Source organism: Oncorhynchus gorbuscha, linkage group LG17 (assembly GCF_021184085.1).
Source record: "Oncorhynchus gorbuscha isolate QuinsamMale2020 ecotype Even-year linkage group LG17, OgorEven_v1.0, whole genome shotgun sequence".
In the NCBI taxonomy this organism is placed as follows: Eukaryota; Metazoa; Chordata; class Actinopteri; order Salmoniformes; family Salmonidae; genus Oncorhynchus; species Oncorhynchus gorbuscha.
In genome coordinates this window covers 40949749-40962512 of record NC_060189.1, presented here as the reverse complement: position 1 = coordinate 40962512, position 12764 = coordinate 40949749, and the positions used below count along the sequence as shown (strand labels likewise).

The 12764-nt window shown below is 40.0% G+C and overlaps 1 protein-coding gene across 20 annotated transcripts in view; it reads right to left on the bottom strand.

Annotated features, from left to right (window-relative positions):
- Positions 1-334: 334 nt before the first annotated feature.
- The window catches only part of nrxn3a (neurexin 3a), a 488613-nt gene continuing 476183 nt past the window's right edge, over positions 335-12764 (bottom strand). For 13 of the 20 annotated variants that reach the window (XM_046308247.1, XM_046308250.1, XM_046308251.1 and 10 more), the window contains one exon: positions 335-3214. In XM_046308247.1, the coding sequence (XP_046164203.1) occupies positions 2256-3214 (959 nt within the window). In that variant the 3' untranslated portion in view covers positions 335-2255. The remainder of the gene's footprint in view (positions 3215-12764) is intronic. The other 7 variants (XM_046308262.1, XM_046308264.1, XM_046308263.1 and 4 more) reach the window with 1 other exon arrangement.

Here is a 12764-nt window from a genome sequence, read left to right as displayed (position 1 = left end):
TATGAGGTTAAGAATAGTACTGTAACAGTAACATGTGTACTCCATTGTGGGGGATGGTATAGTATCCTGAAAATCCCAAATCAGCAGTTAAGACAAAGGAAATGTAGATGTACACTAAATTATAATTGACAAACACAGAAATGACTAAGGCCTCTTGGGTTACATGAGGCTTATGAGAAGTACGGAGAAGGTCCCTAATATGCATTGTCCCAACACTCTAACATAGCCCTAATGTACACACATATTTATTGAGCTTACTCATTTAGTAATGAGCTTAACACTTGGCCCCGAGAGGTAAAACGAGAGAGTTCAAAAGCAGTGACTTGAAAACACGTTTGGGAAGAACATTTTATTGCAATGCAATTCCTGGGGGGGTATGAAAAAACATGAAAACTCATAGAAAATTATATCTAAATCCTCAACAACAACAAAAAATGAAACAAAAGATGACAGAAAAATCAAAGTGGCAATGATTATGAACAATCTGGACATATTCATAAATTAAAGGGAATTATAAATCAGGGTGAAAAAAATATATGGAAACTATATTCAAAAAATATATAAAACAAATATGAAAAGCGAATGATTTGACATGATTGTTAGTGTCCAGACCTGGAGGTAAGAATCACACTGGGTTTCAGGAGGTTGTCGGAACTGCGTCTCCGCATCCATCCGTTATACTCTTCTTTAATATAGCTTCTCTTTATTTTTTCAAAATAGAAATAACACTAAAATAACCCAGAAGAACAAGAAAGCCTTGGTACATTTAAGATTGGGCGTCTTGTATTTGATTATGACACTTCAAGTGGTCAAATATTCATGCGACTTAAAAACATCTGCGATTAGATCTCTAGCCTAACAGTTTTTCTCCTTTCTTTACAAAATATGTGTATGTTCTCAATGCTTCAAAGTCTTTCTTCATGTCAGTTAACAGTTATGGATTTTTCTTCATGAAATACAGTGATAAACCATATGATCATTCTGTACAATAGAAGTACTAGAAAATTACAACTTAGATGGTATGTACAACATCTACAACGTACAATGGCTATAATGTAATAAAATATGTAAACAAAATTGTTTGTTTGACACAGTTGACTGTGACAAGAATTCACACTTTTCACGTTAGATTTATTTCTGTATAGACATCTTTAACAGTGTTATAGTACTGCATTCTGTCCTCAATGGGACAGCTCCATAGAAAATAGAACAAGAGGCGATGAACCAACACACAGAGGCCTGCAAAAGATACAACCAGCACTGGCTGTAAACCAATATTAGTCCTTTTTGTCGTCAGGGATAATCACATTTTCTTTGTTTAGGTTTTTAGGTGAACAAAATTAAAAGAGTTGTGTAGTCCTGATGATGAAGTAGTATAACGTTTGGCCTTGGTGAGAACTGGACTGCTCAAGCAAAGTTGAACACTGTATATTGTACTGTACTGTACTTGGCTGTCGCAGTAGGATGGGCATGCATTACAATCAGTTGCTTTTTACCGAGACAAGAAAAACCAACCACTTCTCGCCACGATCACGTCAGAGTCACTCTGTCCGTCCGTCACACAATGAGAGTAATCAGGTCGAGATCAGATGACAGAATTATGAGATCTGAAGAGACCCTAAGAGATCTATCCTTAGCCATTTGAGCTCACTTGGTTTCATTTGATACATAAAGTAGTACTTGTTTTTTTAAACGTTTTAAGACACCACACGTTTATAATGTATAAACAATACAAATTAGTCATATCTTTTTACGACAGGAGTCAATTTTTTTCATTGACTTTACAATGATCCTTTTTATCCTGACCCACTCACTCTTGTTAAGCACTACATGTCGCTTACATGCTGGAAATGGTCAAGATATATGAATATCTTCATTTTGTACAGGTTTACAAAAAAAAAAAAACTAGAATTTACGTTAAGGATCACATAGCTCTAAAAGTCACTTAGGATAATGATGCAGTAGCCGTGAAGTAGTTCTACACTGATTACGTCTCCGACCAGATAGAAGAGTAAGGTCACTAAAGTTGCTATTAGCCTTCTCGGTATGCTTACAATAGTAAGTGTGCTTTATATTACAGAACATGTCATAGTTCAACCACTCTGCACAGCATGAAGTAACAGTTCCATTTTTACCATCTTTCGTCGTCGCAGCTCCTTAGAAGGTAAACTGTTAAATAAAGTTCTATATATTTCTTTCCCTTTCTCTTCCTCGCTTTCTCTCTCTTTTTTTTATTATCTCGCAACGTCCGTCACTCACACGTAATACTCCTTGTCCTTGTTTTTCTGTTTTACTTTGCTGCCTTTTGCGCTCTGCTGTTTGTCCTTCATGACGGCTCCATTGCTCTGCGTGGCCGAGTTGGTGATGTAATTCCTGCTCTCATCCACCTGGTAGGAGCCCTCGTCCCTGTTCCTGTACTTATACATGGCGTACAGGAGGATGAGGATGCACAGGGCGGCGGCCGCCACTATCCCGACGACCATCCCGGTGGTGCTGCTAGACTGGCGGGACACTTCCGGGGGTCCCGGGACTCGGTTGACGCCGGGCTGGGTGGGCAGGGCTGTGGGTACATTACGGAACATGGGGGAGGTTATTACAGGAGCCCTCTGCTTGGTGCTGTCTACCTCATAGGGTAGTGTGGGCAACGGGAGCAACACTACGTCAGGCTGGGGTTTTAGCTCGCGGTTATTCATTTTGCCGGCAGGCAGCTTGGCGGGTGGCGTGTGGTGCAGGGTTGCGGTGGAGGTGTAGCGGCTCTGGTCGGGGGCTAGCGGCAGCGCAGCGGTAGTGGTAGTCCTACCGCGTTCTGAGGACGGTTTGTTAGAGCTAAAGTCCTTGGTTTCCCACTTGGGCGCATGAACTTTGTAGCCACCTTCAAAGGCCGACGTGGACAAGGTCTTATCTGTTACCAAGGAGAAGGTGGTGTAAAAATCTTCATCATCAGTAGGGGGCAGGTTAGAGTTGAACGCTTCCCCTGAGCCATACCCCGATATCACCAAGCCATCATCATCATCATCATCACAATCATCGCTGCCTCGATCCGACAAGCAAGGTACCCCCGCCTCAGTGGCCGTGGACAGGGACTCTTTGGTGGTCTCAATAATGGTGAGGGGTGGGCGGAGGGTTGGGGGAAGGGGGATGGAGGGTGCACGAGTAGCTACAGGGGGCAGCACTAACGGTTCCTCTAAGAGTACTGGGATCACTAATTCACCTCCTAGAGGTAGAGACAGAGAAAAGACATGTTAGAGAGCAGTAAGAACGTCATGGCAACGACACACATCTATCACATTCATCCAAAACGGAAAAGAGGTCAATAAAAACAACACGACACTGTACAAAACAAAATAAACAGGTACATACACTGTACTTACTGTACCTACATTACACAGCTTTAAATAAGAACAAAAAAGCCACAAAACGGAAAAAAAGGGTAAACTAAAAAGGTTGTGCATCAAAAGGCTTCAGGGGGTGTGAGGGTGAGCCAGACCTAACGTGTAATCAAAGAAAGCACTTAAGAATACATAACTAATAGGGCCAACATAATGTTAAATCCTCTCAAATCTGACACTGAAGTTTTCATGTAGCTAATTTATATTGACAATATTCCTATTATATTAAAAACAAGTAGCATAGTGACTGAAATACACTGAACAAAAATATAAATGCAAGCTGAAATAAAAGATCCCTGAAATGTTCCATTCGCACAAAAAGCTTATTTCTCTCAAATTTATTTACACCCCTGTTCGTGAGCATTTCACCTTTGACTAGATAATCCCTCCACCTGACAGCATGATCATTACACAAGTGCACCTTGTGCTGGGGACAATAAAAGATCACTCTAAAATGTGCAGATGTCCCAAGTTTTGAGAGAGTGTGCAATTGCAGGAATGTCCACCAGAGCTGTTGCCAGATAATTTAATGTTAATTTCTCGACTATATGACACCTCCAACGTCATTTTAGAGAATTTGGCAGTGTGTCCAACCGGCCTTACAACCGCAGACAGCATGCATGGCATCATGTGGGCGAGCGGTTTGCTGATCAACGTTGTAAACATAATGCCCCATGGTGACGGTGGGGTTATAGTATGGGCAGGTATAAGCTACGGAAAATAAACACAATTGCATTTTATCGATGGCAATTTGATTCACAAAGATAGCGTGACGAGATCCTGAAGCCCAATGTCGTGCCGTTCATCCGCCGCCATCACCTCATGTTTCAGCATGATAATGCATGCCCCATGTCGCAAGAAATGTCCCAGTTCTTCCATGGCCTGCATACACACCAGACATGTCACCCATTTAGCATGTTTGGGATGCTCTGGATCAGTGTGTTCCAGTCCCCCCCCCCCATATGCAGCAACTTCGCACAGCCATTGAAGAGGAGTGGGAGAACATTCCACAGGTCACAATCAACAACTTGATCAACTATATTGAAGGAGATCTGTTGTGCTGCATGATGCAAATTGTGGTCACGCCAGATGCTGACTGCTTTTCTGATCCACCCCCCTACATTTGTTTTAAGGTATCTGTGACCAACAGATGCATATCTGTAATCCCAGTCACGTGAAATCCATAAATTTGCGCCCAATGAATGTATTTCAATTGAGTTATTTCCTTATATGAACTGTAACACAGTAAAACTTTGAAATATTGCATGCTTATATTTTTGTTCAGTACATTTATAATTCTACAATAAGATACGTGTGAAGGACAGAACCACATGTCCAAGCTGGCTAAATTAATATACAGTGTCACCCCCATGGAAGGATCTGGCTCCCCAGTCGGCCCCAGCCTCTCGCCTTTTGAATGGCTCTATACAGCTTCCATAATGGCATGACCTCAGGGCAAACCAACGGCAGCTGAATGTTCACCCTCTAATTGTGTATCTGTGCATGTGTCATGTACCCTTGTGTGATTTGTGTTCGGTGTCTGTGGCATACATGTTTGAGTATTTGTGTGCATCTGCAACATAACTTTGTGATCAACTCACAATGTGATGTATGGTAGCATGCATCACTGGAGGGTTACTTAATAAAGTTACACTCGCACAATTCAATTAAAGAGACGTTTTTTTCGATAACTCTCCTTTTTTCACTCCAGCAAAAGAGGCCTTGAATGAAAATGGTACCAAAATCAATTACGCGTTAAACAAGGGTTCAATAGCGCTTTACAGTTTCTTCAAAAATACACAAATGCCATGTGAGTATCCATTTGGAATAATTAGGAAACAACAGGTCCTTTCATATGCCCACTAATTAACTATAAGTAATGAGTTAACGTAAACAAATGATCATCCAGCCGATTAAAAGACAAAAATCTGTTCATTATGTTTTCTCATTTGACCCTGATTGTACACTTCTACATCTAACAGAATAGCTCAGACTCTCTTTCTCTGTCTCTCGCCCTCTCTCTGCACTTCAGAGAGCATTGTTCTAGCTATAAAGTAAGCCAGACAAATTATTTTTCTCCCAGCATAAATTGTTCCCAGCTTCAAACTAAGTAGCTCATTAAAAACCTAACAAAAACTACACAGGAGCAATAAAGAGCTTATGTAGTGATTAAGGCTGCACTGGGAACCGAGAGGTTGGAATTAGACTTGCAAATTCACACATCTTGCCGGCACTTACGGAAGAATGGTGCAAAAGATGACAAAGCTAATTTAAGGGGAGGATGCCGACAAAAAATGTGCATTAATTGTGAGTGCCTGTGTGTGGATGTGTGTGAGAGTGAGAGAGTGAGAGTGAGAGTGTGAGAGAGAGAGAGAGAGAGAGAGAGAGAGAGAGAGAGAGAGAGAGAGAGAGAGAAGGCCAACATATGAGGTAACTAATCCCATCTTTTTTCTAAAGGATTAAAAAGGATTTTGGGAGAAAATATGGTAGTATCCCCCATCACATGCTGAGTTTCGTGTTGCATAAAAGGAGAGTGTAGATGGTCTGTTTCTCAAAGGCATATGGTGAACATTCAGGGTGTCGTTGCAGCTGCCAAATTCCACTGCCATCAAGGTTTGTGTATACAGTTGTGTATATCGTATTACAAAGCCCTACACATTGATGCAAAAAAATCAACGACAACAAAAAAGTCAAGCCAAACATACGATTATATTGTATCACTCACAAGATACGGCAAACACTATTACGTTAAACATTCACAAGCTAAGAGCACAGTTAGATCTATTAAATAAAGATTCGCTACATATTCTACCAAGCAAACGTTAAACAACACAAGTCAGTTATAAACATCATAACAGCCCACTAAAACATTATTCAAGGAAGAAAGCATACCACATAGTCCTTGTCAACTTACATCAACAAATTGCCCGCATGATTTTGGCATGAAGAAAAAAAGTTTACAAAAGAAAGTTGTGTAAGAATGTTCTTGGCTGAGTATAGTTTTGTATAGATAAAAAAATCATTTAGCAATTGGACTTCTTGTTTAATTTATCTTTAGACATGATGGTACAGGGAGGCAACAACACATACATCCACACCACATAACATGAAAAATAAACTTCACCATAATTATTTTTTTTCTTCTTTTTTAAAATCTTCGATAAATAATCCAGTTTTTACAAAAAACTGTACATCTATAAGTTTTTGCTTTAATAGACTTCTCAATAAATATCTACATTCTATTAATTTTAAGTTTTTGCTTAGTTTGTATTTGTTCTTTAGTTTAGAATGGATGGATGACTGTCCATATTTTAACATCGCTAAAGAGGGGGAGGAGAGGGGAGTGACAAGGGGGAGGGGCCTATGAACATACTACAGAGGAGATGAGGATGATGAGGGTGATAGTGTAAGTCAGTTGCCATGTCCATGTAAAGGCAGTACGAAGCGGTCGGGCGGCATTAGAGCTTTTGGCTGTAAGGAAGGGATGGGGATATACAAACAATGAGCATATACATGCCCATCTACAGAGAAGAACATAACTCTAATAACACTGACAGTCTGACAAACCCTAAACTGCAACTTCTTAGCCATGCAGTTTTGTTTTTTAAGTAATTCATCATTCAATAAAAAAGGTTTAATTGTTTATCAAAATAGATCTAAAAAATATCTGAAAACCAAGGAAGATATCATGTGGATCTGGAACCGCTTCACCAAATATTGTGTCAACTTTAATGGACTTGATTTTGACAAAATGGAGGTTTAACTGGAGGATTGGTATATGTTTTGTCTTTCATGCTTGGATTATTAAAAGAAATGCAGTGGTCTAAAACACACAGTCCATTCGCTGAAGTAGTTCCAAATCCCCCAAAAAGAAGTCAAAAATTTAAATGTATTCTACAAAACTATGATTCCAAATATTCAGTGGTCAAAACGAATGTTTAACCGAAACTACGTAATCCAACTATGTAATCCAACTATGTAATCCAAAATCATAACAAAATGGTCATTGATCAATTTGAATGTTTCTATACAAAAATACGAACGGATAAACTATCAAATAATAAATGTCCATATAAGATGATAGAACAAAGCCATTTAAATTTGCACACACTACAACCAGATGCACACACTAGAAAACAGACACAGTCGAGAGGGGCAGTCGGGTGGCGACTTTCCCTCTGTCATGTGTTTTTGGATGACAAATATATCTGTTTATGTTAGTCTTAAGACATGGACCCGGCGTGCAGTCTGGGTATATGTCAGAGAGAGAACATACTGTCTGAGAATGGGTTCAACTTTTTTTGGTTGTACTGCAAGATGTTGATGCATGCTTAAAGTAAGTTGCATTTAGGGAAAGTAGAAAAACAATATACGGCAAGCTGGGGTCAGGTAAAGTAAGACATCAACGGTTGAGTAAGGTTAGAGAAGTATAGGAGCCAGTTCAACCAAGGGCTGTAGGATTATAGGAATGAAATTGACCCATAATTATGTATTACACCGTAATTGATTGAAAAATAAGTTATTACATTCAAGATAAAAACTTGAAGGAATGTTGATTCCCACAGCCTTTAGTTTTACAGCTAGACAGAAATAGAGAGGAATTCCACAAGACTCTTATTATGTATATTTTCCTGAAGTTATATGCAAACTGAATGTATCTCATGAACGCTTTAAAAATGAGGATCTCAATAAACTAAGGTAATCTCCGTAGCAAGACTCCTTGGTCATAACATAGTTCCCACTGGGCACACACTGGTTGAATCAACGTTGTTTCCACGTGATTTGAATGAAATCACGTGGATCCAATGTGGAATAGACGTTGAATTGGCATCTGTGCACAGTGGGTTTCTTTATCATCTGTAATTTCACCAGGAGCTGAACTTCATTGCGAAGGCATTTTGACCCACACGTTTAATAATCATGTGAATGTCATTCAGCTACAGAGTGGTGTACAGTGAGATATTATTCTTGTGGACGCAAATTATTGCATCATAAATGTGTGGAACGTCAAGTGGAACATTAATATTGGCATGAGGGTAAAATATCCCTTCCCGGAGTGAGATAGAAAGTAACTAGCGAATGCCTGAAAAGCACTCGGAAGAGAGACACAGGCGCTCTTATCTTGTAAAAACAGACAGCACTGTAGACAGCAGAGGAGGAAGAGGACACTGACAGATTTCACCTATAACAGTGTGTCTGAAGCTGGTGCTTGATTTCTTGATTCCCTTGTGAAGTGCAGAGGAAGCCACAGAAAGCTGGGAGTGTTCATATTCTACTTGGAAGGAGAACCATAGAGAAAAGCATGAGGTGGAAACGATCCATCATAATGCCACATTTTGGGGTTATATATATTTTCATACTATGAGGTTGAAATAATATTGTGAAACTGTGAAAATGATAATACCCTTTTAGTGTGAATTGACCACCTGAAGTTTCAGCCTGTTTAGGTGGGCTGGAATTTCGAACTGCTAGGTGACATCACCAGATGATAACTAGATCAATACGAAAGAGAGTTCCAAACCTCTCTGCCATTACCATCTCTTTTCTGTTTTCCCCTCCACACTCAGACCACTCCCAGGCAGTCATGGGAAAATTCTTGATTGAGAAATCACTCTTTGCTAAGAAGCTATTTTTGTTAATTTTTGACATTTTCAATTGAAAGGTACGTAATTGCTTCCCAGAAATGATTTCATACTGAGATCAAAATGACTGCATTGGACCTTTAAATAAGTATGCTTCCTGATTCATATCGAAAATCATATGTGGGACACAATCTATCGTAATGCCAAATTATAGAGTTAAATAAATATGATTTCTTATTTATATTCATATAGAAAAGTGGGTTTACTCTCCCTGACTGACATCACACTCACAATCTACAACCAAAAACCTGGAAGAGTGGACACGTTGTGAATCGCAGAGTAGCCCCAGACTCTTTCATTAATAACAGGTGATACCTGGGGATATACTGTTGAAGTCGGAAGTTTAAATACACCTAAGCCAAATACATTTAAGCTCAGTTTTTCACAATTCCTGAATCCTGGTTGAAATTCCCTGTCTTAGGATCACCACTTAATTTTTTAGAATGTGAAATGTCAGAATAATAGTAGAAAGAATGATTTATTTCAGCTTTTATTTATTTCATCACATTCCCAGTGGTCAGAAGTTTACACACACTCGATTAGCAATTGGTAGCATTGCATTTACATTGTCAAACATTTCAGGTAGCCTTCCATAAGCTTCCCACAATAAGTTGGGTGAATTTTGGCCCATTCCTTCTGACAGAGTTGATGTAACTGAGTTAGGTTTGTAAGCCTCCTTGCTCGCACACACTTTTTCAGGTCTGTCCAAAAATGTTCTATAGGATTGAGGTCAGGGCTTTGTGATGGCCACTTGACTACCTTGACTATGTTGTCCTTAAGCCATTTTTCCACAAGTTTGGAAGTATGCTTGGGGTCATTGCCCATTTGGAAGACCCATTTGCAACCAAGCTTTAAAATCCAGACTGATTGTCTGAAGATGTTGCTTCAATATATCCATGTAATATCCCTCCCTCATGATGCCATCTATTTTGTAAAGTGCACCAGTCCCTCCTGCAGCAAAGCACCCCCACAACACGATGCTGCCACCCCCGTGCTTCACGTTTGGGATGGTGTTCTTTGGCTTGCAAGCCTCCCCCTTTTTCCTCCTAACATAACGATGGCCATTATGGCCAAACAGTTCTATTTTTGCTTCATAAGACCAGAGGACATTTCTCCAAAAAGTATGATCTTTGTCCCCATGTGCAGTTGCAAACCGTAGTCTGGCTTTTTTATGGCGGTTTTGGAGCAGTGGCTTCTTCCTTGCTGAGCGGCCTTTCAGGTTATGTCGATCTAGGACTCGTTTCACCGTGGATATAGATACTTTTGTACTTGTTTCCTCCAGCATCTTAACAAAGTCCTTTGCTGTTGTTTTGGGACTGATTTACACTTTTCGCACCAAAGTACGTTCATCTCTAAGAGACAGAACTCCTTCCTGAGCGGTATGATGGCTGCGTGGTCCCATGGTGTTTATACTTGCGTACTATTGTTTGTACCGATGAACGTGGTACCTTCAGCCGTTTGTAAATTGCTCCCAAGGATGAACCAGACTTGTGGAGGTCTCCAATTTTTTTCCTGAGGTCTTGTCTGATTTCTTATGATTTTTCCATGATGACTGAGGTGACATAATTTTCTGGAATTTTCCAAGTTGTTTAAAGGCACAGTCAACTTAGTGTATGTAAACTTCTGACCCACTGGAATTGTGATACAGTGAATTAGAAGTGAAATGATCTGTCTGTAAACAATTGTTGGAAGAATTACTTGTGTCATGCACAAAGTAGATGTCCTAACCGACTTGCCAAAACTATAGTTTGTAAATAAGACAATTGTGGAGTGTTGAAAAATGAGTTTGAATGACTCCAACCTAAGTGTATGTAAACTTCCGACTGCAACTGTGTATACAGTGGGGCAAAAAAGTATTTAGTCAGCCACCAATTGTGCAAGTTCTCCCACTTAAAAAGATGAGAGAGGCCTGTAATTTTCATCATAGGTACACTTCAACTATGACAGAAAAAATGATGAAAACAATTCCAGAAAATCACATTGTAGGTTTTTTTATGAATTAATTTGCAAATTATGGTGGAAAATAAGTATTTGGTCAGTAACAAAAGTTTATCTCAATATTTTGTTATATACCCTTTGTTGGCAATGACACAGGTCAAACGTTTTCTGTAAGTCTTCACAAGGTTTTCACACACTGTTGCTGGTATTTTGGCCCATTCCTCCATGCAGATCTCCTCTAGAGCAGTGATGTTTTGGGGCTGTTGCTGGGTAACACGGACTCTCAACTCCCTCCAAAGATTTTCTATGGGGTTGAGACCTGGAGACTGGCTAGGCCACTCCAGGACCTTGAAATGCTTCTTACAAAGCCACTCCTTCGTTGCCCGGGCGGTGTGTTTGGGATCATTGTCATGCTGAAAGACCCAGCTACGTTTCATCTTCAATGCCCTTGCTGATGGAAGGAGGTTTTCACTCAAAATCTCACGATACATGGCGCCATTCATTCTTTCCTTTACACGGATCAGTCGTCCTGGTTCCTTTGCAGAAAAACAGCCCCAAAGCATGATGTTTCCACCCCCATGCTTCACAGTAGGTATGGTGTTCTTTGGATGCAACTCAGCATTCTTTGTCCTCCAAACACATCGAGTTGAGTTTTTACCCAAAAGTTATATTTTGGTTTCATCTGGCCATATGACATTCTCCCAATCTTCTTCTGGATCATCCAAATGCTCTCTAGCAAACTTCAGATGGGCCTGGACATGTACTGGCTTAAGCAGGGGGACACGTCTGGCACTGCAGGATTTGAGTCCCTGGCGGCATAGTGTGTTACTGATGGTATGCTTTGTTACTTTGGTCCCAGCTCTCTGCAGGTCATTCACTAGGTCCCCCCGTGTAGTTCTGGGAGTTTTGCTCACCGTTCTTGTGATCATTTTGACCCCACGGGGTGAGATCTTGCGTGGAGCCCCAGATCGAGGGAGATTATCAGTGGTCTTGTAAGTCTTCCATTTCCTAATAATTGCTCCCACAGTTGATTTCTTCAAACCAAGCTGCTTACCTATTGCAGATTCAGTCTTCCCAGCCTGGTGCAGGTCTACAATTTTGTTTCTGGTGTCCTTTGACAGCTCTTTGGTTTTGGCCATAGTAGAGTTTGGAGTGTGACTGTTTGAGGTTGTTGACAAGTGTCTTTTATACTGATAACAAGTTCAAACAGGTGCCATTAATACAGGTAACGAGTGGAGGACAGTGGAGCCTCCTAAAGAAGAAGTTACAGGTCTGTGAGAGCCAGAAATCTTGCTTGTTTGTAGGTGACCAAATACGTATTTTCCACCATAATTTGCAAATAAATTCATAAAAAATCCTACAATGTGATTTTCTAGATTTTTTTTCTAATTTTGTCTGTCATAGTTGAAGTGTACCTATGATGAAAATTACAGGCCTTTCATCTTTTTAAGTGGGAGAACTTGCACAATTGGTGGCTGACTAAATACTTTTTGCCCCACTGTATATACAGTATACATCATTTAGAAATCCCAAAATGGATTGCCCCTTTAAGTCTAATGTATCCATTAGGCCTATGGAAATTTGTGGAGTGGTTGAAAAACAAGTTTTAATGACTCCAACCTAAGTGTATGTAAACTTTTGACTTCAACTGTATATATATATATAAAATGAGTTTAAAAACAATGATTGATAGGCAGTTTAAACTTCTTGAATTCAATCCTTATTGGGTTCAAATACACATTTTGATTTGTGAAACGCCATCCACAACAACCACAATCCGTAAGGCAAACAGCTA